The sequence below is a fragment of the Pimephales promelas genome, chromosome 3 (genome assembly GCF_988280905.1).
Source record: "Pimephales promelas chromosome 3, fPimPro1.hap1.1, whole genome shotgun sequence".
Lineage (NCBI taxonomy): Eukaryota > Metazoa > Chordata > Actinopteri > Cypriniformes > Leuciscidae > Pimephales > Pimephales promelas.
The window spans coordinates 10,883,685-10,911,581 of NC_142771.1; the positions used below are offsets into that span (position 1 = coordinate 10,883,685).

Here is a 27,897-nt window from a genome sequence, read left to right on the forward strand (position 1 = left end):
TGAAACTTCACAGAAACATTCTGAGGACACCTGATGCGTATTACAACTTGTAAAAAAGGGCATAATATGCCCCCTTTAAGTCAATCAGCTTTAAAACAAACCCTAAATGGCACATTATTGAGGATGTACACTTGAGTGAGACTGGTTTCCTGTTGAGTGACTCAGGATAAGGGTGGGGACCGATGACAAATATAGCAAAGTAGAAATGATCGAGCAGGTGAAAATGATCACAAATTGGCCATCAGCACATTCCACATTCAAAATGACTTCAGTTTCCTGTACACTTTCCTGTAGACATTTGAAAACCATGCTTTCATTTTCACCATCAGTCACAAGTAGAATCTGGATTTTGTTTTTGGCACTTTTTGTGCTGATTTTGAGGGAAAATGTGGAATGGTTTTAAAATCTGTAAAATAAAATTAAATAGCCTATATATGATAAACAAGCAAAAAAATAAATACTTTAAGTGTAATAAATAAATAAATTAATAAAGTCTTTTTGCAAACAGACAGTTCCTGGCCTTTAAAATTGAGAAACTTCAGTTGACTGTTCAAAGGGCTTTAAACGATTTCAGACGATGAATAAGGGTCTTATCAAGCGAAACGATCGCTCATTTAACAAAAATAATAACAAAGTTTAAGTTTTATAAGCTCAAATGCTCGCCTTGCTTTGTTCTGTGATGGGCGTTCGTGACTCTCCTGTTCGAACTCGTTCATCAAAATGAACAAATCTTTTCCCAAGTCAATTCGTTCATTTCGTTCGTTGAATGAACCAAATGACTCGAAAAAAAAAGTTTTGTTCATTTCGTTCAAAAATCCTGGAATGTTTTCAACAAAAACCTTAATTTCTTTTCGACTGAAGAAAGAAAGATATGGATGTCTTGGATGACATGGGGGTGAGTAAATTATCAGCAAAAGTTTTTTTTTTTTTTTTTTAAAGTGAACTACTCCTTTAACTCCTGTCGCACTGTGTTGTGACTCAGCAGCTTGTGCTTTATGGAGCAAAGCAGATGCTATCAGTTTATAATTTTCGTGTCTGTTTTCCAACAGAACTAAATGAGTTTTATTTCTATTAGAAAAAAAAGCTAAATGACTGTGGGGGCAGTGCCGCTGTGGCCAAGTAATATATTTGGTGTATGGCTGGTAACATGGCACAGCAAGCCTAATCCACAACACTGGAAATTAGCTTGCCAGTGCCAGTGAACTTTCCCTCAACAAACTGGGAAGTGTCTGGAGCATAACACCACTTTCATGGATGGGTGAGGCGGCCGCTTCCTTTAGTCTGCCGAGCCGCAGGAAATGCGTCATGCCTAATTCATACCCCTGAGCGGTTCTTCTATCAAACTGACAGATGTGTTGAGGCGGAGAGAAGACTAGTATGCTGTCAGACACCAGAGCAGAGTTCATACCAGCCCTCTTCTTCCACTCCTGTCCTACATCATGTTTCTGAAGAATGGCTGTGGCTGCAAGTTGTTGTGTTAAGACGACAAATCACCTAGGCTACTCTCAGAGTACGTAGGTACTTATTTTTAAACCCAACCAATTGAAAACTAGCTAGAATGCAAAATGAGCAGACAGAGCGAACATTCAGTCTTTACTTTAAGACTTCCAGTATCAATATTTGACCAATGTTTTACTCAAAAAAAAATGTTACAGTAACAGTAATTTATCAATTTATGTCAGTAATGCACATTTATGCTGAATCAAAGTGGCATTTAACATTTCACATATAGACTAGAGAGAAGACATACGTATTCAGTCACACCTGCTTCCATTTATTTGTGATCACATGAATGTGCAAAACAACTAGGCTTTTAAATCCAAAGGCTTACGCATTAAAAAAGATAGCCTAAAATAGCCTTTATTATCACATAAAAAGTATATTATGGTCACTTTAAGACCATTTTATGCCCTTGAATGTATAATCATAATATAATAGCATGATAATGCAAGTATATATCTACACTTTCAAACATTTCATTAAACTTTGTTTTCTGCCAAAATAAAAGCTCACAGGTTATCTCTTGCACGTACAGATGATAGACAAACCTAATTATGAAAGTTTAATTTATTTTTCAGTGCATTTGTTTTAAAATACATTGCTATATTACTGTCATAGGAATATTATTATAATATTATATTAGTAGTAATTATAGTAGTATTGAGTGAATTGTAGACTGAGACACTAGACTCGCAACTGTCCCATTTAAATTTCAGGTAGAGGTGACTTTGTTGCACACTGAATATGGGTTCGAGCTCTTAATTTTGAACTTTGCACCAGATTTATGAATTTAACTTTAAAAAGAAAAATTAAATTAAAGTGAAATTATTTTTTGCATTAATGTCACGCATGCTGTCAACTGTCAAGTTGCTTACTGCAACCTTGCTTAACGTAACTGTCGATTTGTAATGGAAAATCCTCCAGTAATCTCTTCAAGAAGATTTGTGGGGAGGACGAAAGGAGGCAATAAGAAAACAAACAAAAGCAAAGAAATAAAACTTGAACAATATTATATGCTAGAAATTGTCAGACAGGTAGAGAAGAACGCAAGTGGAATACAGGCAAGACACACAGCGCGAGCTCAGTCCAGCTGGCCCAACTGGATCACGTGGACTCAGCTGTACCAACCTCAGCCAAAAACACCACACGGCCATACAGTCACACACACTGGAGACCTTAACACCACAGCCTGACCTGTAACAGTGGTAGCTGTAATGTTAATCAGTTGCAGTGCTTTAACTAAGCTGAATATACAGAGTAGTTCATGAACAAATGCTCTTGACCCTCAAGGAGCAGGTTATTTTAATGAACTGGACATAAAATACATTCATGTTATGTTGAATCCTGCAGTCTAACTGTCACGATCCCAGTGTTGTGCTTTTGTAAGGACTTTTAAGTGTTTCTATTGTTTCTGTGTTCCCCTCTTGTGTTTAGTTCCTGGTTCCCTTGTTTGTTACCATAGCAACATTGATTAATTATTAATAGTCCCTCGGTTTTTTCTTGTTTCCTTGTCATCTTGTTAGTTTCCCTGTGTTTGGGAGTTGCTGCCTTTGCGTTTTGCATTCTTGTTCCTGGTTAGGATTATGCTTCGCTCATTGGTTGGATTATCTTTGTTTATGTTTATCATATAGATCCTCGCCTCACCTCGTCTTTGCCACCAACAAATCCATCACTGAATGAACTGACTGAATATATCACAGAACTTCCTGAATCACACAAGCAGTTATTTTAGTATTATTTATGGTTATAGTATTTATATTGTAATTATTTCCAGCTTTCATTTTAGTAATTTGTTGTGCTTTTGTGTGTTTTCTTTAAACTATTTCTTTCTATTGAATTTATTTTTATCTCAGTTTTAGCAATTTAGTACGTATTTTATTTCAGTAGTTGCAAAGGCAACTTTTCTTATTTTATAGTTTGTTTCCTGTCTGAGTTTGTGAAATGTTTCCCTGCCTATGCATGTAGCTCAAGTGGTTTCATATTGGGGAAAAAAACAACTGTATAAAGAGGTTCAATGACAAAATCTCACTAGAAAGTTGGCTGTCAGCATTATATTTTAGTAAAGCTCAACACTTAGTAAACACTTCAAATTCAAAAACTACTTATGTTGAGACTCATTATTAAGTCCTTATCTGTGGGTTTCTTAAAAGTCCCCCTGCAGTCAATAATTCTATCCCATAAAACTCATCTTTGACCATCAAAATTACACATTTAAACACTTTTTACCGTGAATATTTTTAATTCATGCCTTAAAATAGTTTGAAACCAAGTCTATACCCCTGCTTCCTGTATTATGGGTGAATATGAATTCACCATGCTTATGCAAATGAGCCCCACCTCCACTCACTCATTCAGGCTCATCTTCAAGTTGATGTATCAGAATGATAATGCGTTTTATGTACCGCTCTCTACAACGTTGGACACATAATCAGTAAATAATAATAATACGATTAACCATCGACTAAACAGCTAATAATGATTTGCTAATGTTACACAAACCATGTTCCCGGTCGCTATCGCAGACTCAACTAGGGATGGGCAACGATTAATCGCGATTAATCGCTTCCAAAATAAAAGTTTATGTTTACATAATAGATGTGTGTGCAGTGTGTATAATTAATTTGTATATATAAATACCCACACATGTATGTGTGTATTTAAGAAAAATTTGTTATTAATATATCAAACATTACATTTTTATATAATATTAATTATGTATAAATATATATAAAGTATACATGCATATATTTCTTAAATATATACATGCATGTGTGTGTATTTATATATATACAAATTAATTATACACACTACACACACATATATTATGTAAACATAAACTTTTATTTTGGATGCGATTAATCGCGATTAATCGTTGCCCATCCCTACTTCTAACAATCACCATCCTTACAAACGCTTTGTAAAACTTCAAAAGTCAATGGAGAGACTCCGGAAAATACACGGATAATGTGACCTGGCATTTGTCCCGGGATTGTTTGATTTCGGTTCATTCACACTGCCAGTGATTTGCCGGGATCTGTGAGTGCGTTCACACACAACCCGTAAAGATCCCGGAAAGACACATGATGTCAGGATGAGACGTGTAACGTACGCGTCGAAAACATGTACACAAAGCTGGTGAACGATCTCAGCTTCAGTGTGGATAGTGAGGAGCTCCTGATCTCTGCTTCGTTCCACATTTGTTCGTCCTTTCTTTGTTGATGACGAACACAAACTTTCTTCTAAGAGCAACAGAGTGGCGCGATTGCACTATGACACACCCCTTACGGTCCAGGCTTTTGTTCACACAGCGCGCGTTCCAGGACTGATTCCAGCAATGTTACTGGGTCCCCAACCGCATCGATGCTGGTATCAATCCCAGGTCGTGTTTGCGTAAACACGGAAGGCGTTCTGGCAATTTCCCAGGATCAACGCGCTGTATGAATGGGGCTAAAGTTAATGATATGCTAAAGCCCGCCCTTGTGACGTGACTGGTTACAAGTTAGTTTGTGAACACCGGCAATTCCAAACCACGTTTTATGAGAACAGTTTTATGAAAACTGTCTTTGGTTCACTGTGGTTTTAAAGAGAAAATCTCAACAATGGTGTCGACATATGATTTTCACCACAGGGGGACTTTAAAAGTCCATGCCAGCTCAGTGGGCCAGTGTCAATCCTGAATATAGTCCACTTTGGTCTAAGAGGAGGGGATGAAACACTTTTACCATCATCCTTTAATCTCTCTGAGGAGTCGGACAAACACTATAATCTTGTTGTTACTTCAGCAGGTAGCTAAAATTAAATTGACAGCCAGAAATGTCCATGTCCAGAGGTAACCATTTAAGTGACCTCAAAAGGTACTGGACTGGTACATCAGTACTAGTCTAAAACCAAAACTAATATTCCAAAAAAGCACTACCAGAATCCACAGTATCAGTAATACAGAATCAATTTGGTACCCATATTCAAGACACATGTGACAAAACTGCAAGGATCTTAATAATACTGTATTTATATTATACATATTCATAAGAAATATTAATAAATCTTGTTTAAAATAGTTAAAGTATAGCTTATTTATTGAAAAACACTACTGATGCCATTGATTTCATTGAATCTTGTAATGTTTATACTGTTGTGGTCACTGGTAGTGACTTTTGTTATTGTGAACCTTGTCTATTTCAGAGCAGAGGTGCTACTTTTTATGACACAGGATGTGAATCAGTAACTGTGAACTTGTGTTGCCCATATTGGTACCAAACGATCACTAGCTTAGCTTGCTTGTTGTTTTCCTCACTTATACTAAAGCCCTATTTGGATGGGACTAGTGTTGTCAAAAATATTGTTAATTTACATACTGAAATATCTGAAACGGTTCCAATTCTACTTTTCTGTAGTATTGATACACGGATCATTCTCTCTGACGACGGAGTGACACACACACACCGCCTCCTCTCACTCGTCTCATTCGCTCTGGTTGAATAGTGCTTGTATTTTTCATGATTTTAGTCATTGCCGAAAGTTAATGCTCTCACTAGAAGCACGTGCAACACTAATCTATATGAGTTGCACACATAAAGCCGCCTCTCAAACATCTCGCGAGAGCCAAATTTACTTATTTTACGTGGCTTATTGGTCTTAAATGGTCAAACAAAATTGTCAAAATGCACATCTTGCCGAGTATTTAGGTAAAACATAGTCAGTTTGGGAACGTAGCTAGCTGAGAAAACGCATGCTGTGTAATAGTATGCATAAGCTCTTAAAGTGACAGCAGCCTCATAAACCTGCTGCTGTCTGTCATGATAATCAAAGAACAAAAAGACATAGAAAATCACTCGCTTGTAAGCATTTATCGGCATTTAATTTTTTCAATGAAAACTATTATGGTTTTATGTTATTTTACATTTGATTACAGACAATTGGCATTCGGAGTGGACCATAGATGGTATAAGAAATGGCCAGAGCCAGACGAATGAAGCCCGTTTTTGGCGATTTTTTAGCACTTCCGTCCCTGACGCGCAGACTCAAACAGAGCTTGACGACGTAGATGTGATGAGAGGAACCCGTCTGTCTTCTAGTGCTGTGGCATGAGAAATCTGAATCATTCCCTTCTGAAACTTGCAGAGGCGGAGAGTGTGAGTAGGAGCTGTCCATTAGCTAGGAGAAACTTTTGCTAGGTATTCTGATTAATTATTTTGTCATTTTGCCTCCACGTTTCCCCGATTGCGCGCGAGCTTCTTCTCATGTCCATATGGTAATCTCTCTACTGTGCGACAGAGAGTCGCGTGGGTATGACGCAATCGTTAGCCTACTTTCACTAAAACTGCTTCTACCGGGCCATAACATAAGCTACAAGGTAATGTAGCATTTTATACATTGTCTTGTTTCTTTAGAAATAAATAAAGGACAAATGGCGACTTCAAACGCCTCAAATGTAAAGTTATTCGCTGTCAAAGTGACGCCAAAATGAATGGGAGTCAATGGGAATGTTAAACGCAAGTGAAGTTCTGATACAAGATGGCAGCTCCCGCGAGGCTTCAACTTCCCTTCGATGGATTACCCCCTTGGAGTGGACTGGATTTCTCAGAGGATCGCTGAGTTGAGTTGCCCGAAAAATAACTGAGGATGTGTGAGAAAAAACAGACATGGCAGATTCGAACAGGATTAAAATAACAAAGCCTGTGAAACACATAATTTCTCCGTGGGCTTTACAATAACTTTTTGGGGTTTGTAAGATCCCCAAACTAGCCTATTGAACGGCCATCACGACTTTTGCATAAACAAACACACTTTTAAGTTAAGTGGCGTGTTATCTCTATGCATTTTGAGCTATCCGCGTGTATGTCTACGCCATTAACGTCCGAGTGATTCCGCGTGTCTGTACACGCCGTCAAATGTCTGAGCGAAACGAAGCAAAATGTAGATCTACATCTGGGGAGCGATCTTTTTTTTTCCTAGGATGGTAAGGGAACAGTCATAAACGCCATTAACCCCAGTGACGGTTAGGTTTAGGGATGGGGTTGAGGTAAGTCATATATTAATATATACAGTAATAACGTTAAGTCAACGGCGTTCATAAACACGCTGAAAAGCGATTATGTGTGTTGATAGCACACCAAAAATGGAATTACGAATTGGCGTGTCATACACACGCTACTTCATGAGATCAGTCTGGAACGGCAGTGACACTTTGTTTCCCTTCTGTACTGCACTTTCCTCCTGGCAAGCTCTGGTTCTGTCGGATACTGATGAAAGACGTGCTTTAACAAAACAATGATCCGCCTCGTAATGAAACGCTCATCTGCTGAGACACTGTCCTGTGGTCAGCAGATCCTAAACCTGCAGGATCCACTTATGATAACCTACAGGCCTGAGGCCAGAGAAGTGCGCTGCTGAAAAGTATGAGCCATTGTTCGCAAAAAAATAAATAAAATCTGATTAGCCGTAACATAGTTTGCCCACTTATGAAGTGCGAAGGCTGAGAGCGTTCCTTTCACTTGCCTACATTTCATTTAGCCTAATAGTCTCTTCCCAAACCTGTCATTTTCTCACATTTTACAGAGTGATATAATTAACAATCAATTTTCTTGAACCTGGTGTAAGGCCAGAGGAAAGGACACTAATTTCAATATAAGTGTAAAAACATAAGTCACTGGAGCCTGTCAGAATATCTTCTTTTGAGTTCAGCAGAAGAATGACAATTATGTTTGGAACAACTTGAGGGTGAGTAAATGATGAAATAATTGTCATTTTTGGGGCGTATATTAAAATAACCCATTAGATAACCCATGTCATGACATGCAAGGCAGGCAGTATGCAAATGAAGGGCATACAGAAAGACACTGCATCAGTTATATTGTGGTCTCAGAGATTTTACTATACGATGCCTAACTCGTCTGCATAGGAAAATGCACAGTGACCACACGCAACCCTGAAAAGCAAATAAACTGTCAAACATAGATTTCCTTGCAGAACCGCTCATGAAAAAGGGAAAGCAAAATCAGAGTGGTTAAAGATGCCACATGTGCACTAGTTTGCACAACCTGCACTGGCAACAACTGGAAAGTCATGTGACTGGAAAATGGTTTCTTTATAGCGGTTGTAACAAAGTTTAGGAGGAACAGACATGCCGACACAAACTGGTTTTAAGAGTCATCAATATGTAACACTTCAATCAAACCTGAATACTAGTTGTCAACAAATAAAATGACGTTTCTGAGTAACACACATGACAAAACACTTTCACTTCCACATATTTGAGAATCGGAATATCAGGTAGTTGATGACAAAATTAACATTTTATATAATTGAAAAATAAAATACAAGCAATAAATCTGTCAAACAGCGATATGTGGATGCGGTGCATCACATGACAAGCATTTCGAGTCGCCATGGAAATAATAAGGCAATACATTCGAAAATAACGGCTGCCTTAAAAAACGGGGTCAATATATTAAACTTACGTGTGAAAGGGTCAAAACAAAGATCACGATTCTTTGAAATTTGCAAAATAATATGTAGGCTAATTTGTCTATTTAAAAATATCTAATTTATATATATATATAATAATAATTATTATTATTAATATAAAAATATATAAAAAATGTAATGGGTTTGATTGAATGTTTCACTGACTCCCATGGCTATCTATAATCTATGGCTCCATTTCTCGAAACTCGACAAACAAAACACCACACGACAACATGCAAAATATCACACATTTTTTGCAAAAGAAAACACTTAACTCAAAACTTTTTTAACTCTTCTAAAAATTGTGTTTTTCCATAGTAACTCTAAACTCGAAATATTTGACCTCATACAAACGGCTCTGTAAAATGTAAAACACTTTTACTTCTGTTCGGTGTGCAGAGACTTGTTACGAGTAGCTTTGCAGCAGAATTTGAATTTGTTATTCCTGTGAAGCCACTTTGAATACAAGCTGTATTGTATTGTATTGTATTGTAAGCATTATAGAATTAGAGGTGACTTGAGTTTTGCATTCAGTATGACAAAATAAACAGAAATGCAAAAGTGAAAATTGTATTTGTTTCAAAGTGCTCAAATTAGGTATAAACAGAAATCCAAGGAAAAAATTATTCTTTATCAAAACAACGGGTTTTGATTTCTGAGTGAACTAATATATGATCATTGGTAATCATTTAAATGACAGTGTTTCCCAAATGAAACATAAGAGCTGTTGGTTTTGAGTGATGATGCGTTTAGTGTAGAGAACTGCTGCGATACTAGTGTTTCATAGTGTCCACGTCGATTACATCACCTTTTTTGGTACAAAGACACACATAAATAGAGATAAAAGCCAAAATATTAAACGTCACAGATGTATATTTACTGAGTAATACAATATTTTGTAGAGGGGTGTCACAATGACAATTTTCACCTGAGATTTGGAGCCAAATTGCATTGTTCAATTACAAATTGATGTTAAAATTGAAAAACTATTTTTACATGGAACAGCTATGAGATTTAAGTCTACAGGTCTGAACTATATAGGGCCTAAAAAATTAAGATTTCAAAAGAAAAGAGTTTTAAGAATGAATCTCCAGAGGGATTTTAATATATCTTGAGTAATGTTCGTTACAGCCATGACAACTTTAGAAAAATTGTATGGCAATCAGACAGGTATGTTCTATGCAATTGAGATGATAAAAAAATAAAATAGAACATAAACGTGAGGCACGTTAATCCAACAAAGATTGATAGTCAACAGATTTTCCTATAATTGTCCTACCAAAATTCATTTTGAAACCCCTTTAACTTGGCTCCAAATCTCACATGAAAATTGTCCTTCTGAAAGACATTTTAATATTTAGTCTTTCGTCACTATTTATGTTTGTCTTTCTAATGAAAACGTACCTCTGGTTGAGTTGACATGTAATGATGACTCAATAATAATATTAATACAGAACATACTCTGACCATAAACCAACAACACAAACTGTTAAAAGTGAAGCAGAAATAAGTTCAGCAGCACAGATAAAACCAACAAGAATCAAAAAACTTCACAGTATAATCTATTCAAACCATACGGACTGTAGAAAAACAGTATGATATTGTGTGTTTACTGTCATTTTTGTGTTTTCCAAAACTGTACACTATAAAAACCAAGCTTTCTACTTCTTCTTTACAGTACAATTGAATTGTAAAACTTGTCTAAAATTGCCAGTAAAGTATGTCTGAAAGTGCAGTAGACACATAAACAGTTTTACTGTGATAAATACTATGAAAGAAATGCAATTATTAACATGGTAAAAATGATATACTAAAAAAAAAGGTGTCTTAATTTGGTGGCCTGGATATTGGCATTTTGTCATTTATTTTTCATTTAAACAGTATATCTGTTTTGCATATTCATAAAACACGAATGTAACAGATTGTTTGTTATAATGATGTACTGAGCAAAGTATTACATGATTGAGAGTAATCGATATATATAATATATATATAAGGAGAGATAAGTGATATCTCCATATAGACTGAGTTTGTAAATGTTAGATGCTGCTCTGATTGAAGCCAGTGAGACTTCCTTCACACTCAGTCAGAGTGAAGATCTGCTGACGAGACACTTACTCTAACTCACTTATGGATTTTAAATTATAGATACAAATGATAAGAGTTTATTAGTAAGTTAACATATTTGCGTTTCTAACGAATTAAAAAGCCTGGCTAGCAGCAGCACATCATCTAATGTAGCTAATAGTGATGACTGTTCACGCTCCTGTAGGATACTACACACATTTCAAGCATTTTAAAACAAACAATGGACGAACATGGTCCATTAACTGTTATTAAAACATGTTTCATTAAAGAACAGTAAGCCGCTAACTCACCAATGCACTGGCCAACGGGAGTGCTGTACGGATTCCCTAACAAGAACTCCATCTTGATGACAACAACAATCCTCCTCCGGTGGTGAGAGACTGACGGACAGTTCGCCTAAGCTCCGCCCAGTGAGCCGTCTGATTGGTTTAAACAAGCGGAACTTTTCATCTATTGACCGAGGAAGCTGTCAATCATGGGTAAAGTCTTAACACGGCAGAGTTCCTTTACAAACTACTTTTAATTTGCAAAAACGTATGTAAACTACGTTATAAAAGCATGAATTTATGGATATTATGAAAATTTAGTTTAGCAATAGTGGAGGAATTTTAGTAACGTTAAACGTGGAATATTTCGCTCTTTCTTCAAAATTGCCAAATGTCTTTTAATTTTTTTTCCATTTCATGGACACAAATTAAATACTCGAAGAATGTCATTAACGTTACATGGCTGAGTATTATTACTAAAATGTATTTTAATTTCTATAAGCTACGGAAAACTCCGGAAGTTGGTGGCGGTAGTCTGTGGTTGCTGAGCAACAGTGTTGGCGTCCAGCAGACGTCTACTTCAGTGATATATTTCCAGGCAGGTCTGTTGTCAAATAAACTAACGGCTTTTAGTAATAGCATTTGAAACAGGTGACTGATGCAGTGTTTTGACTGGTTTTATGGTGACAGATCTGCAAAATAAGATAAGCAATTGTTTTCTATGCACTGGGTGCTGCGTTATTGCACTGCTTATCACCGTTACTGCAGTAATAAACGGGTCCAGTCGTCAGAAGCGCTGGAAAATGAGCTGGAAACAGGATGAACCCAAAGTAATCGATGATGAGATGCTACAACAAGCAATTGTTGAACAGGGACCTCAAGGGCAAGCTGGAAAAATAGCCAAGAAAGAGGGCATCCAGTACGAGGAGGTGTTTCAGCTGCGGTTGGACTTCAGGAGTAAGTGATTAAATTCATAATTTTTTGTTTTGTTTTATTATTATTCAGGGTAAATGTCATGAAAACTTTCATGGGGGCATATTTTACCCCGAAATCAAGAGAATAATAAGAATATATTTTGAAGTATTGAAAAAGTGAAAGCCACTTAATTCATTTTTAGAAATTATTTCATGCAAATACCAGATATCTATGATAAATACAGTGAAACTACGGAGGCGTATTGCATTCACTTGAAGAAAGAAAAATCTACTCTGTTTTTCTGAATTAATGAGTTAATTTTTCATGAGAAAAAAAATTTCTCTGTGTTTCTGAATTAATGAGTTAATTTTTCATGAAAAAATATTTTTTCCTCTGTTTTTCTGAATTAATGAGTTAATTTTTCGTGAGAAAAAAAGGTTTTGCTCTGTTTTTTCTGAATTAACTCGTTAATTCAGAAAAACAGAGCAAAAAAATTCCATGAAAAATTAACTCGTTAATTCAGAAAAACAGAGCAAAAAAAAATCCATGAAAAATTAACTCATTAATTCAGAAAAACAGAGCAAAATATATTTTTTTCTCATGAAAAATTAACTCATTAATTCAGAAAAACAGAGCAAAAACTTTTTTTCTCATGAAAAATTAACTCATTAATTCAGAAAAACAGAGAAATTTTTTTTTCTCATGAAAAATTAACTCGTTAATTCAGAAAAACAGAGTAGATTTTTTTTTCTTCAAGTGAATGCAATACGCCTCCGTATGAAACACATCCCCCCCCTCACCCTCGGTGTTAAAAGGATAGTTCACGCAATAATTAAAATTCTGTTATCATGGAGGCTACTCACACTCATGTCGTTCCAAACCTGTAAGAGTTTTGTTCATGTTCGAAGCAGAAATCTTTTGGATGAAATATGAGTGATGAGTGATGCAACAAGGCCTACCACTTTGACACTTTAAAAAGTTCATAAAGAGATTGTAAAACTAAACTGAGCAGTTTAGTCCAAATTTTCTAATGAGTCACGATCCACATGATGAACAGATTTAATTGAGGCTTTTATTCACATATAAACATTTATTAACTCGCATATCAGTTGTGGTAAACTGAAGCTCAAGCTTGTTCTCTTGACGTGCGAAAACAAATGTCATTCTCGTGTTACGCAGCATGTTTGAGCTTCAGCAAGAACCAATGAGGTTCATTCTCTTGTTACGCAGCAGTTTGAACTTCAGTTCACTGATCAATGTTTATAATAATATGTGAAAAAAGTCTAAATTACTTCTGTTCATCATATAAAGTGATTGTCACTTTATAAATTTGGACAAAACCACTCAATTCATATGGATTACTTTTACAATCCCATTTAAGTGGTAGTTGCATAGCTGTCTATGGGGGGACAGAAAGTTCTCAGATTTCATTTAAAAAGGTCTTCATTTGTGTTTCGAACATGAACGGTTTTGAACGACATGAAGGTGAGTAATTAATGACAGGATTTTAATTTCATTAATTTTTGATGATTGGTAGAATTTCATTCACAGTTCATTGTACAAAAAAAGGATATATTTATTTATTTTTTTGAAAAAATATAATTAATATAATATTGATGACGGTTTTTTTTTTGGTTTTTTTTGCAGACATCCTAAAGATTTACCACCTGTGGCATTTCACCTCTCTAACAAAACTTCAGCTGAATAATAATGTTATTGAGAGGATTGAAGGGTTGGAAAACCTCACTAATCTGATCTGGCTGGGTGAGTTCAGACTGTCCGACTGATATCAAAAATATATCCGGAGTGTCTCCAAATACTAAACCAGAATTCTTATATTCCTCAGACCTGTCATTCAATAACATTGACGTGATCGAAGGACTGGACTCTCTTGTGAAACTTCAGGACTTGAGTTTGTTCAACAACCGCATTTCTGTCATTGAAAATCTAGATACGCTGCAGAACCTGCACATCCTCTCTATTGGAAACAATGCCATTGCTCAACTGGATAATGTAAGCCAACTATATTTTAGTTGATACATTTTTAGAAACATGTGGGCTCCCAGAAGGATGGAAATGAAACCATAACCAACCCTGCAGGTGCTGTACCTCAGAAAGTTTAAGAATTTACGCACTCTCAACCTTGCGGGAAATCCCATCTGTGATGAAGAGAACTTTAAGATATTTGTGGCGGCATTTCTACCTGACTTGGTCTATCTGGACTACAGACTGCTGGATGAACAAACGGTTAGTGAGACATTAATATCACTTCTCATATAATTGTTTTTCAGCTGACCACTGAAGTGCACTAATACACTAGTACATATTATGGAAATATTACACTTTAGAAGAAAACACTTCACTTAGGGATAGTTCACTTTGAAAATAATTTTTGATATGTTTTAGCTTACCACAAGGGCATCCAAGATGTAGGTGTCTGTTTCCACAGTATTTTCAATTTTGATATTTTTCGGTCAAACCGTTCTTGTCTGTCAGTCATATAATGCAGGTCTATGGTCACCACCTCAAAGAGCATGCACAGAGAAGTCCAAATTAAACATGATTTAATGACTCGTAAATGTAAGTACACATTGATGGCCTAAGACACGAAACGAGCGGTTTGTGTGAGAAAACGAACAGTATTTCTATCGTTTTTACCTCTTGTAACACTTAACTTAACTTTCCCTTTAAGTGCAAACTAAATGCAATGCTTTGTGACTCTTAAATGAAAATTTAAATCAAAAATTAATCTAAATTAAATGAAAATTTTACCGCGAGAAAACTAAAATACACTTTAATGTAATTTCTATTGAAAAATGCATTTAAATATATTTGTAATTTCACACTTATAATCATGAGGTTGCAATTTAAAATATTAAAAATATTAGAATATATTGAATAACACATGACAGATTAAATTATAATCAAGTACTTTACATGAGCTTTAAAATGTTAGTCAACACATCAAAATAAGTGCACTTATTTAAAGCATGACCAATAAAATGTGCTAGTTTTTATTTTACATTATTGCAAAGAGCACTTTTTTAAAGTTTAGGCTACTTCAGAAACATTCACGAAAGTAAATTCTCATTACTCTCATTATTAAACTCTCATTAAACTCTGCATTCATGTTTTATCTGCGTACGGGTTTTGTCAAATATATGAGATTCGAATTACTCTTACAATACATTTAAACACGCAACATTTGTCCTAATGTTCTGTTCATAATTCATATTTTTTGCGCCTACATATAAAGCGTGAATCTGGTTTGGTGAAGTATCACTTTGCTTTGGAAGACGTGAAACAGAATGAGTCCCAGGAGCAGAAGGCAATTGAGGCTCAGAAGATCAGCAACGAGGAGCTTCAACTACACAAGGTGACCATCATCACCACACCATTCATCTCATTCCAGAACAAGACCACTGATCGGGGTTTAACAAGTCAGATTTACACTACAGTGTTTGAAACGCGGCACTGTATTAAATTCTTTTTTCGACTGGACACACAAACTAAATATATACTCTTGAGAGTGGTGAATAAATATTGCGTCCTTCTTTCACAGGACGCATTCGTGGAGTTCTTGAATGGAGCTCAACTTTTCGACAGCATGTTTGCTGAGGATCCGGATGCAGAGAAACTGGCTCTCCTCCCCGGAATGGAAGCATTGCTGGAGATATATCCTTGTTATGAATGGCAAAATAAACAAATCTGGTACAAGTTACAAGGCAAAGTCATTCACAAGGGAGTTATTCTTGAGTTAAAGGGTTAGTTCACCCAAAAATGAAAATTAAGTCATTAATTACTCACCCCCATGCTGTACCAACCCCGTAAGACCTTCGTTCATCTTCGGAACACAAATAAAGATATTTTTGATTGAATCTGAGGGCTGGATCAGTCTTCCATAGACAGCCTGAGGGACTGCCTCTTGACGGCCCAGAAAGTCATTAAAAGAAAAGGTTTAAATATTCCATGTGCCTACAGTGGCTCAACTATAAGTTTATCAAGCGACGAGACTACTTTTTGTGCGAAAAAAAAAACGTAAATAACGACTTTATTCGACTTTCCATTACTTCCTTATGGGCGCATGCGCGAGAACTGAGACGAGACCGTTCTTCTTCGACTACTTTTTGTTACCGGCTGCTCACCGCTTAGGAGTTTTACCGCCCCCTACCGTATAAGATGACGTACTGCTTGTAAACAGAACGTTTTGCGCCTCCGGCTATATCAGTACGTCATCTTATACGGTAGGGGGCGGTAAAACTCCTAAGCGGTGAGCAGCCGGTAACAAAAAGTAGTCGAAGAAGAACGGTCTCGTCTCAGTTCTCGCGCATGCGCCCATAAGGAAGTAATGGAAAGTCGAATAAAGTCGTTATTTACGTTTTTTTTTTTCGCACAAAAAGTAGTCTCGTCGCTTGATAAAGTTATAGTTGAGCCACTGTAGGCACATGGAATATTTAAACCTTTTCTTTTAATGACTTTCTGGGCCGTCAAGAGGCAGACCCTCAGGCTGTCTATGGAAGAGTGATCCAGCTCTCAGATTCAATCAAAAATATCTTTATTTGTGTTCCGAAGATGAACGAAGGTCTTACGGGGTTGGTACAGCATGGGGGTGAGTAATTAATGACTTAATTTTCATTTTTGGGTGAACTAACCCTTTAAGGCTGATTTATACTTCTGCGTCGGACCTACGCCGTATCCTCTACGCTACAGACTACGCGTTTTCATTTATACTTCTGCGTCGTTTTCAGTGTTGACGCGCAATTACACCTGCAGAGGGAGCATGTGAAACCCGAGGGAGTGGTTATAGCGGACCAATCACAGCGCTTGCGTACGCGTTGAATTGACACGTTTTTACATTTTTGGAGAGGTGCACGTTAGGGTACGACGAAGGGTCCGCGTGCTACATGCAAGTATAAATTAGGGCTGAACGATTATGGAAAATAATCTAATTGCGATTTTTTTAAACCAATATTGCGATTGCGGTTTAATATGCGATTACTTTTTAAGTTCTTTACCTTCTGTATTAGTCGACAAAGACAAGCAATTGTACAGTAGGGATGGGAATCTTTAGGCAGCTCATGAGCCGATCTACTTTTTTTCTTATTAATTAATCTTAATAATATTTAAAATATGTATTTAATCACATGTGTAAAAATACATACTTTAAAAAATATATATATACATATATATATATATAAAACATTTTACAATTAAACCAATTACATGTTAAAGGGATAGTTCACTTTAAAATTAATTTTTGATATGTTTTAGCTTACCTCAAGGGCATCCAAGATGTAGGTGTCTTTGTTTCCACAGTATTTTCAATTTTGATATTTTTCGGTCAAACCGTTGTCGTCTATCAGTCATACACTGGAGGTTAAGGGGGTCCTCCCTCGGTTCACCTCAAAGAGCATGCACAGATAAGTCAAAATTAAACACGATTTAATGACTCGTAAATGTAAGTACACATCAATGGCCTAAGACACGAAACGAGCGGTTTGTGTGAGAAAACGAACAGTATTTATATCGTTTTTACCTCGTGAAACACGGCCATGTCCAACTGATCTGACGGCACGGGCGCTTTTGTCTGCGCATGCGCTGGAAGTGATCGATTGCGCGTCTACGTCACTCATTGTTTACACAGAGATTTCGGAAGTTTTACCTTTCACTAAACATATTTAGATGGGAAATCGCAATGGAAGACCATTCCGATATAGCTGTTGTATTCTACATGTTGTGACTTCTTCTTGAGTCTCTCCATCTTTGATAGGGAGTTTCTGTCAGTTTTTGTCATTTTAGTGTGTCTGTGTGAGAAAATCGTAGCTGCTAACACACACACACACAACAGCTCATTTGCATTTAAAGGGCCAGGCACAAAACTGTGCGTTTTTTGCAACCCTCAAAACGTGACTAATTTATCATGCTATATAAAAATATCTGTGGGGAATTTTGTGCTAAAACTTCACACACACACTCTGGTGACATCAGAGACTTATTTAACATCTTGTGAAAATGTCATTTTACCACCCCTTTAAAACATTCAAGCTTGAAAACCTGACCTCAAAAGCAACATCAAGACTGTAAAAAGGCCTCTTTAAGAGTGCAGCTGTTAAAAATAATTCATTTACCTTGACAATCCATTTACATTTAAGAGCAAAATGGAAGCTCTATGTGTGCAGATATTTGATGCGGGTTTGGCTCAGCTTGCTGGGAGAACGGCTGAGGTGGACTCCTTTTTTACCTGTTCCCACGAGGCAGTGGCTGAAAGTCAGCGCAAAGCCGCACAAACATTAGCTGACTTTGAAAACTCCAGGAGGCAGGTTGGTTTCTTCAAGGAAAACCAGACAACCTGTTTCTCACCAGATGAACACATCAAAATGCTCACTATTAAATCCTGTTCTATTGCAGAAGACTGTGGAAATGCAACAGATCGCAGACACCAAGCTTCTCGAAGCTCACATCACTTCCTGCCACGAACAGGCTGACCAGTTCTCTGAAACCCTCATGAGTCTTGAACTGCAGCTGGTGGACCAACTGGAGGTCAGAATAAAAAGACCTAATGCAATATCAATTACGGAGCGAATGGAAGTTTCAACTTTTTATCTTTTTTTTTTCTTAAAGGACATCTTCAAAGACTTTGAGAGGAACATCTCAGACATGGTTGGAGGATTCATTGAATATGTCCAAGGGATATATCCTTTATCCAACCAAGCAAAACAAAATGCTTTTATTTTAAGGGTAAGGCTTCTTTAACTCTGACACACATTCGCACTGTGCCGAAACCTGGAGAACCAGCATCATGAGCAACAGCTTGAGATCGCCTTGGAAACACTGGAGAAGGTGGTGAAAAACGAGATAGAGGAGGAAATACCGGATGATTTGGCAATGGTTGGTGGAAAACTGTCTTCATGATCACTTAATTTGTGTACAGTCATGAATAATTAAGAAGTCAAAAGCCATCGTAACTACATGCCAGACACTTATTTTAGCACTGACTGATCCTTCGTCCTCATTTTCTGCCCTGTAGCTCTTGGTAGATAAAGACACAGTGACCAATGCAGTCAATGCTTCTCATGACACCCACCTGCTGAAGATTGATAACAGGGAGGATGAGCTACTGACACGGATCAAAAGCTGGATGAGCGGTCTGCTGAAATCGGTACATGATTTTGAACACACTTCCTCTGAACTTTAGACTCCTTCACAATAATTTTACATTACATTATATATCACGTTGCAGCTGTCCAGTATCAGAAATACTATTAATTAAAATGTCAATCTTTTTTGTTTGTGTTAATAGATACACAATAATGAGGTGGAGAGGAATCGCAAGCGCATCTCAGAGATCCGAAACTACATTAGTTTTGTAAAGAATGAGCTGGAGGACATGACATCATGATCTGAGGACAATTAAAATGTTTCTCTTGTCAGATCTAATATATATATATATATATATATATATATATATATATATATATATAGCTATGTATGTATGCATAATAAACACGTTTTGCTCATTTTGTTGTTATGTTGATAAGTATGCAGCTGTATTAACTTTGTTTTGTTTATTACACTTTGAGATCGTCAGGTTTACAATAATGTTGTAGGATTTGTTTTTGTACTTTATGCAATGCTTCCATCTACAGGCGAGTAAAGGCGCTGCAGCAATTCCATTTGTTGGCAGAGAGAGAGAGAGCTGCACATTACATAATAACGGGCATTTCTCAAATGGGGTGTGGGCAGTTATATACAATTTAAAAAAAAAAGTTATATATAATTTAGAAATAAAGTTTTTATATATATATATATATTAATATTGTATATATTAATTAATATTGTAATTTAATGTATATTAATATTGCAATGTAATTATATATATTGTAATGTCTAATATATATATATATATATATATATATATATATATATAGACCATTTCACAAGATGTAAACAACACTGGTCCAAAAGCACTTCCTGTTTCAGTTTTTTAACACTACATAAAAGCTGGGATAAGATACAACCAACAGAACATTTAAAACTGAATCAAAAAGTTAAACAAACATCTTTAAGATGTTTTCTTTACATGTGAAATAAAGAAAACAGTTACAAACTGAAACAGGAAGTGCTTCTGGACCAGTGTTGTTTACATCTTGTGAAATGGTCTATATATATATATTGCAAGTCATTACAAGTTATCATAGCTAACACAATCATTTCTACCAAATATGTGTTTTATGTATAATTTCAAATGTTAAATTTGTTTTAAATTGTGTGTGTGTATATATATATATAGGCTACGTTAAACAGGTTTTATTTGCAAATTCAATGTTTAGAAACAGCTGTCACAACATTAACGATTCCCCACATTTCTACAGTACCGTTTTCTTGCAATAAAACGCCAAATCCCATCATGCCTTTTCCAGAGTAGCCAATGAGCACCCAGCGTCATTGTTCCCTGATGTTCGTCATCCAATCAGAGAACACCATGCTGGATCACATGACTCGCTGTTGAGCGCCTTCATTCTGCTCTGAGGGACTCATCCGCGCGTCCTGCGGGAGAAACTCCGAAACTCACGCACTGCGCTGTCAGTGTCGCGTGTTCTTCTCTTCCCAGGTCTCGGATAAGCGACGCTCAGCTGGTTGTGTTCGGGGACTTCCCCGCAGAAGCGATCAAACATGCCGGTCCGCACCGACTCCTGTCAGGGCTCGTCGTTGGCCTGCATGGCCTCGGCCTCTCTCGTTCCGCCCCCGCCGATCAATACCCATCAGCCCGGCGTCAACACCTCTCTGCTCTACAGCGGCTCCCAGTTCCGCGGCCACCAGAAAAGCAAAGGAAACTCCTATGATGTCGAGGTGGTTCTGCAGGTAAACACTTCGCTCTCCGTGGATATGCTCAGTGAGAAGTGAGCTGCCTACCTAGGCATTCAAATGACTGCTGTCTGGGTAACGCTAACGATAGGTGGTGGAACTATGAAGCCCAAAAATGCTGTTTGTTTGTTTGTGTTTGTTGGCAGCCATCCTACTAGGTAGGTTTAGAGTCCAAAAATGCTGTCTAAATAGGGTGCTGCTCACTCACTTGGTTTGAAACTTTCAAACCCAAACATACTGTTTGTTTGAAGGTATGAACCTACAATGTAGCTTTCGAGTCCAAAAATGCTGTCTAGGTTGGACGCTTTACGTTGTGAGCTCAAAAATAATATGCTGGCTACCAGTTTGTCAGCTATTTTAGACACGAAAATCTACATAGTAGGCTGCCTACATGCAGTTTAGGTGAGAGTATGAAACTGAAATGATGTTATGTAGCCAGCCTACTATGTCCAAAAAGGCTGTCAAGGTAGTTTACTAATGTGATTACATTGATCATTGTGTAATAGTGCATGTCAGTGAATGTGGAGATATAATCGCAATGGATCCGTTACCCATTTTTAAGTAGGGCATCCAGAGAGAATCGTGTCTTCATGTTTGAGTCCAGATTAGTATTTTGAACTGTATGTTATGAACTGACCCACATTAGCAGATCTGTTCTCGTGCCAAGTTCATCATTAGTGATTATTTTATTAAACCCGTTGCTTCTGACCCACAGCATGTGACCATGGAGGACTCGTACCTGTGTGGATATCTCAAGATCAAAGGTCTGACAGAGGTGAGACGGGCTCGTGGTCAATGCGGACACGCGTCTACTTCTCGATTCGCACTGTCAGTGTGACCTGCAGCTTTAGTAGCTGTTGATCTTCTAACAGTTTATGGCAGCATGACAATCATAAGCACTCTTGCTGTTTGTCTGAATGGAGATTCCGCTTTTGTGGTGTTGTTTACTGGGAGCACAATAGATTTGGACTCTGACACACACTGAAATATTTAACCTTATGATTTTATCCAGTCCACTTTAAGAAGCATAACACACTTAATTGATCGGCACATTATTGATTGGCTAATTTTTCCTGAAATTTCTTAAAAGCGTGATTAAAACATATAAATGGGAAATGATTGCATTTATATTGCGCTTTCACAGATTCATTTCATATGGCCAGAAATATGTGTGTGACTATATCAGAAGTACATATTGAGTCAGACCACGTTATAGCTCACCGACGGGAAGTGTCCTCAGCCTGCTCTGTTTCTCCGCAGGAATACCCCACTCTCACCACTTTCTTCGCCGGCGAGATCATAAGCAAGAAACGGCCTTTTTTAACCAGGAAATGGGATGCGGATGAGGATGTCGACCGAAAACACTGGGTAACAAATATAGATTCGTTGTGTTTATTATGAATCATTATGCATCATGACTCTAAATATGTTTTTCTTTTTTCTCAGGGGAAGTTTCAGGCATTTTATCAGTACGCAAAAAGCTTTAATTCAGATGATTTCGACTATGAAGAACTAAAGAACAGTGATTACGTCTTCATGCGGTGGAAGGTACGGTATGAAACCATACACACTACCGGGCAGTAAGACTTTGTTTCAGTTTTAAAAGAAATGAATTCTTTTCAGTATTATATTATATTGTTTCATATAAATGCTGTTCTTTTGAACTGTCTATTCGTCAAAGAATCCTGCAAAGTTGCACAGTTTCCTCAAAAATATAACTGTTTAACATTGATAATAATGAGAAAGATATGTTTAATATAATAATCATATTAGAGTGATTTCTGAAGGATCATGTGACACTGAAAACTGGAGTAATCTGAAAATCCAGCTTTGATCACAGGAATAAATTACACTAGATAAAAGTGATTTTAAATTGTAATCAAATTTCACAACATTACTGTTTACTAGTGTAAAAATGTTGTTTGTTTGGTTCAGGAGCAGTTCCTAGTTCCAGATCACACGATCAAAGACATCAGCGGCGCTTCCTTCGCTGGCTTCTACTACATCTGTTTCCAGAAGTCTACCGCCACCATAGAGGGCTACTACTACCACAGAAGCTCTGAATGGTATATATCAAATAAAGATGAGTGTGTGAGGGTGTATACTGTAGTCAACATGAATTTTATATATACATACACAGTATGTGTGTGTGTTACATCAGTGTATATTAATATTAAACGTAAATATTCTGAATATATCGCCTAGTCCCAAAGAACCCAATTTTTCTTTGTCACGTTCTCATGATCAGGTATCAGTCTCTGAACCTCACACACGTCCCTGAACACAGCGCACCCATCTATGAGTTTCGGTGACACTGAAGTCCTCGCGTCACACAAGAGGGTGAATCTACAGTGGACACGAGCGAGCGAGCGAGAGAGAGAGAGAGGGACTGTCTAATGAACACGCCAGGACTCGGCTGTCCTCTCCCCTCAGCGAAAGAATAAGACGGAGGTACCGGTGACTCTTTCAGGAGACCGCACGCAGGCCGATCAAGCAAGGGATTCGGGGATTCGCAACAGTGTTAGCGTTTTGGGTTTTCTTTTGTTTTTGAGTTTTTAATGCTTCTGTCCTCCGATCATCTTAGAAAACCAATTTTATCCGTAAGGTTTGGGGATTAAGAACAGTTTTTCAGGATGGAAGAGCCAATTGTGATTTTTTTTTTTTTTTTTGTGTGTGTTTTTTTTTTTTTGCCTTGTTATTTCATAAAACAGCATGGTCAATCTAGAAATTTTTGACATTTGTTTTAATTTATTTTTAATCATTGTGTATGAAAAGACTGTGATCAGGACAGTGTATACAGACGTATGGAAGATTCCCTGTGCGATATGATTGCTATTGTCTGCGGCTCGCTCGGCCCTCGGACGTTTCTTATTAATGTAAGGTGTATCATCAAAAGTCACGTATATAGCAGCTGGGTCTTTCGCTTCTACGTGTGATATATTTTTTATTATGAGATGAAATGGAGTTGGGTGTTATGGAAAGACGCATATATTATCCCATGGTGGTAAAGCTATTTGTAGAGCTGCAAACAAAAAAAAAATCTGTTGGTAGTGTTACACTCCTTGTTTTGCTATGCAACCTGAAAAATCTCAGCTTGTAAGAATCTCAAGTATATGGAGGCTTGTTTTTGCCACAGAATAACACAAATAAATGGGTAATTGTTTAGGTAATTCATTTTTAATCATTTAAAATAATTCCGACTTATTTCTCTCAGTTCTGTGTATGTGTCTTGAATTGATTTAAACTTAGAATTCTAGTTTTAAAAATAAAAGTCAGAATTGAGATATCTAAACTGAAGAAATCAGAAATCTAAATTCAGAATTCCAGTTCTGGAAAAAGTCTGTGAATTCAGAATTCCAGTTCTGGAAAAAGTCTGTGAATTCAGAATTCCAGTTCTGGAAAAAATCTGGGAATTCAGAAATCCAGTTCTGGAAAAAAATATGTAAATTCAGAATTCCAGTTCTGGAAAAAAAATCTGTAAATTCAGAATCCCAGTTCTGGAAAAAAAATCTATAAACTCAGAATTCCAGTTCTGAAAAAAAAATCTGTAAACTCAGAATTCCAGTTCTGGAAAAAATCTGTGAATTCAGAATTCCAATTCTGGAAAGAAATTTGTAAACTCAAAATTCCAGTTCTGGAAAGAAATTTGTAAACTCAGAATTCCAGTTCTGTAAAGAAATCTGTAAACTCAGAATTCCAGTTCTGTAAAGAAATCTGTAAACTCAGAATTCCAGTTCTGGAAAGAAATCTGTAAACTCAGAATTCCAGTTCTGGAAAGAAATCTGTAAACTCAGAATTCCAGTTCTGGAAAAAATCTGTAAACTCAGAATTCCAGTTCTGGAAAGAAATCTGTAAACTCAGAATTCCAGTTCTGGAAAGAAATCTGTAAACTCAGAATTCCAGTTCTGTAAAGAAATTTGTAAACTCAGAATTCCAGTTCTGTAAAGAAATCTGTAAACTCAGAATTCCAGTTCTGGAAAGAAATCTGTAAACTCAGAATTCCAGTTCTGGAAAGAAATCTGTAAACTCAGAATTCCAGTTCTGTAAAGAAATCTGTAAACTCAGAATTCCAGTTCTGTAAAGAAATCTGTAAACTCAGAATTCCAGTTCTGGAAAGAAATCTGTAAACTCAGAATTCCAGTTCTGGAAAGAAATCTGTAAACTCAGAATTCCAGTTCTGGAAAAAATCTGTAAACTCAGAATTCCAGTTCTGGAAAGAAATCTGTAAACTCAGAATTCCAGTTCTGGAAAGAAATCTGTAAACTCAGAATTCCAGTTCTGTAAAGAAATTTGTAAACTCAGAATTCCAGTTCTGTAAAGAAATCTGTAAACTCAGAATTCCAGTTCTGGAAAGAAATCTGTAAACTCAGAATTCCAGTTCTGGAAAAAATCTGTAAACTCAGAATTCCAGTTCTGGAAAAAATCTGTAAACTCAGAATTCCAATTTATAAAAAAAGGTCAAAATTGCGAGATGTAAACTCAAAATTCCAGTAAAAATAAAAACTCAGAATTGCGAGATGAAAACTCAGAGTCCCGATTTAAAAGAAAAAAAAAAGCCAGAGATGTAAGCTCAGAATTGTCATGTATATAACCCTAACCCTAACTATAACCCTAACTTGGAATTGAGAAATCAAGTCAGAATTGTGTGATTTTAAAAAGTCGCAATTTTACCTTTTTACATATTTTTAATTAAATAGCAGAAACAAGCTTCCATGCAAGTATCTTATCACTTTGTTCACTTTAATATTCACAGCTCAGCGAGTGTTGATTGATATTCGCACCAGTGTGAACGCCATGATATCATGATGGATAAAAGCAAGTGTTTATATCAGAGGGCTCAGGAAGATTTTATAAAGCAAACAGTCCAAAAGATGGACACTGTTCTTTTAAACTACCCATCAGCCTCGAGTCGTCTAGCAACGCACAAGATGAAACGGCTGAGGCTTTGAGGAACCTTTCGTGAGGTGTCGGAAGTCTGGGAGAAACATTTATGATATATCCATTTAAGCTTTAGTCCAACCCTTTGCCTTAAAAGTCAGAGATTTGTCTATGAAACCACTTTTATAAGCATTAATTTAACCTCTGTACAGAGAGAAAATGTTCAGGTTTTATGAAAGTGTTTGAGGCGTTTGAAATGAAAGAGTGCTGTACCTCATCTGCCAAAACCTCCTTTTTAATGGTAGACTAGTGAGAATTTAACAACAGGTTCACACATTTCATCCTAGCTGTGTTCAGACGTCAGACTGTACACACAAAGCAAGATGATACAGAACTTATTGTCTCATAATCACACATGCCCTGTTACTAATGCTTATTATTTTCCATGCAAAATACCTAAAACACACGGAGTAAATTTGACTTGTCTTTTTTTTTTTTTTTTGTCCTATTTGATTTATTTTGTACTATACATGGCTTCGGAAAGATGTTTCTGAATATGTGGGATGTTTTGATTGTTGCACCTAACAATCCGCAGCCTGAAGGTCAAGATTTATTTAAATAAATGCTAAGAAAGGCCACTGCACATGCTGTTACAATACAGATGTACATAATAGTGCCGTGGTGTACACACTCTCTACAATTATGAGTGATCATTTTATTGCCACAAAAGGATAAGAAAATAAAGACTATTGAACACAGATGCGAGTTGGTCTTTATGGGAGCACTGGATACAAAAATCAATCTCTTCAAAATGAAGGTCCTGAAAGCGTTCTTATTTGATTGGTTGGTTTTGCAGTGATGCTATTGAACCACCTTTCAGTGAACAGAACCATCTTTTGTTTGTTTGTTTTTGTGAGGAACATGTTTTACACCATAAAGAACCTTTAGTGGAGCCATGGATGCGGAAGGTCCTTCAAGGAACCATCAATGTCAATAAAGAACCTTTACTTTGAATTGTGTATGGATGGGAATTCTGAAAGGTGTGGCAAACAGAACATGAACAATGATTTTATAACGTTCTAATACACTTGGATGTAGGCTACATTTAGGAAATGTAAGAAGCTCTTCCAACCACTAGATGGCGTAGTATCATCTCTAATGCATATACTACACTAAAATTGAGAGCAAACGCCACATCCGGCAGCAATACACATTTAAAGGAAAAGTTCACTTTAAAAAAAAAAAAAGTTTGCTGATAATTTACTCACCCCCATGTCATCCAAGATGGTAACCAAACGGTTCAAGGTCCAAAAGACAGTTCCAGTTCAAACTGTTCAAAGGGCTTTAAAGGGTTAGTTCACCCAAAAATGAAAATTAAGTCATTAATTACTCACCCCCATGCTGTTCCAACCCCGTAAGACCTTCGTTCATCTTCAGAACACAAATAAAGATATTTTTGATTGAATCTGAGAGCTCGATCAGTCCTACATAGACTGCCTAAGGGACTGGCTCTTGACGGCCCATAAAGTCATTAAAGAAAAGGTTTAAATATTCCATGTGCCTACAGCGGCTCAATTATAAGTTTATCAAGCGACGAGACTACTTTTTGTGCGAAAAAAACATAAATAACGACTTTTTTCCACTATTCCATTACTTCCTTATGGGCGCATGCGCGAGAACTGAGACGAGGACGTTCTCATTCGTCTACTTCTTGTTACCGGCTGCTCCGCTTAGGAGTTTTACCGCCCCCTACCGTATAAGATGATGTGCTGATATAGCTGGAAGCGCAAAACTTTCTGTTTACAAGCAGAGGAAGATGCGCGCTGTACATACGCTTTTCAATTTGCGTATTTTCTGCACTATAAGGTGCACTTAAAAGCCTTTAATCTTCTCAAAAAACGACAGTTTTCCTTATAAT

At 36.8% G+C, this 27,897-nt stretch overlaps 3 protein-coding genes across 7 annotated transcripts in view; 2 read left to right on the plus strand and 1 right to left on the minus strand.

Annotated features, from left to right (window-relative positions):
- tom1l2a (target of myb1 like 2 membrane trafficking protein a) overlaps positions 1–18,075 on the minus strand; it is a 56,805-nt gene extending 38,730 nt beyond the window's left edge. For 4 of the 5 annotated variants that reach the window (XM_039675267.2, XM_039675265.2, XM_039675264.2 and 1 more), the window contains exon 1: positions 11,346–11,446. In XM_039675267.2, coding sequence (XP_039531201.1) covers positions 11,346–11,397 — 52 coding nt within the window. In that variant the 5' untranslated portion in view covers positions 11,398–11,446. Of the gene's footprint in view, positions 1–11,345; positions 11,447–17,512 lie in introns of those variants that run through there. The other variant, XM_089128207.1, reaches the window with a different exon arrangement.
- drc3 (dynein regulatory complex subunit 3) lies at positions 11,823–19,700 on the plus strand. The gene is made up of 12 exons (XM_039675260.2): positions 11,823–12,278; positions 13,884–14,000; positions 14,083–14,249; positions 14,337–14,483; positions 15,493–15,612; positions 15,799–15,911; positions 18,382–18,556; positions 18,645–18,776; positions 18,858–18,928; positions 19,001–19,124; positions 19,264–19,395; positions 19,537–19,700. Exons 1-12 carry the CDS (start codon positions 12,002–12,004, stop codon positions 19,633–19,635), a joined length of 1,674 nt encoding a protein of 557 aa, XP_039531194.2. The 5' UTR covers positions 11,823–12,001; the 3' UTR covers positions 19,636–19,700.
- A 1,024-nt stretch (positions 19,701–20,724) lies between these two features.
- On the plus strand, positions 20,725–26,737 carry gid4 (GID complex subunit 4 homolog). Its single transcript, XM_039675263.2, has 6 exons — positions 20,725–21,098; positions 21,817–21,876; positions 22,362–22,469; positions 22,548–22,649; positions 23,037–23,167; positions 23,350–26,737. The coding sequence occupies exons 1-6, from the start codon at positions 20,910–20,912 to the stop codon at positions 23,411–23,413; spliced, it is 654 nt and encodes a 217-aa protein (XP_039531197.1). The 5' UTR covers positions 20,725–20,909; the 3' UTR covers positions 23,414–26,737.
- Positions 26,738–27,897: the final 1,160 nt, after the last annotated feature.

Excerpts from the sequence above, each read along its gene's own strand:
- drc3 (XM_039675260.2), top strand. The coding sequence starts at position 12,002 with ATGGTGACAGATCTGCAAAATAAGATAAGCAATTGTTTTCTATGCACT. Across the intron at positions 15,613-15,798 it reads AGGAGCTTCAACTACACAAG|GACGCATTCGTGGAGTTCTT; the intron begins GTGACCATCATC and ends CTTCTTTCACAG. Across the intron at positions 18,557-18,644 it reads TTGAAAACTCCAGGAGGCAG|AAGACTGTGGAAATGCAACA; the intron begins GTTGGTTTCTTC and ends GTTCTATTGCAG.
- gid4 (XM_039675263.2), top strand. The coding sequence starts at position 20,910 with ATGCCGGTCCGCACCGACTCCTGTCAGGGCTCGTCGTTGGCCTGCATG. Across the intron at positions 21,099-21,816 it reads ATGTCGAGGTGGTTCTGCAG|CATGTGACCATGGAGGACTC; the intron begins GTAAACACTTCG and ends TCTGACCCACAG. Across the intron at positions 23,168-23,349 it reads TACCACAGAAGCTCTGAATG|GTATCAGTCTCTGAACCTCA; the intron begins GTATATATCAAA and ends TCTCATGATCAG.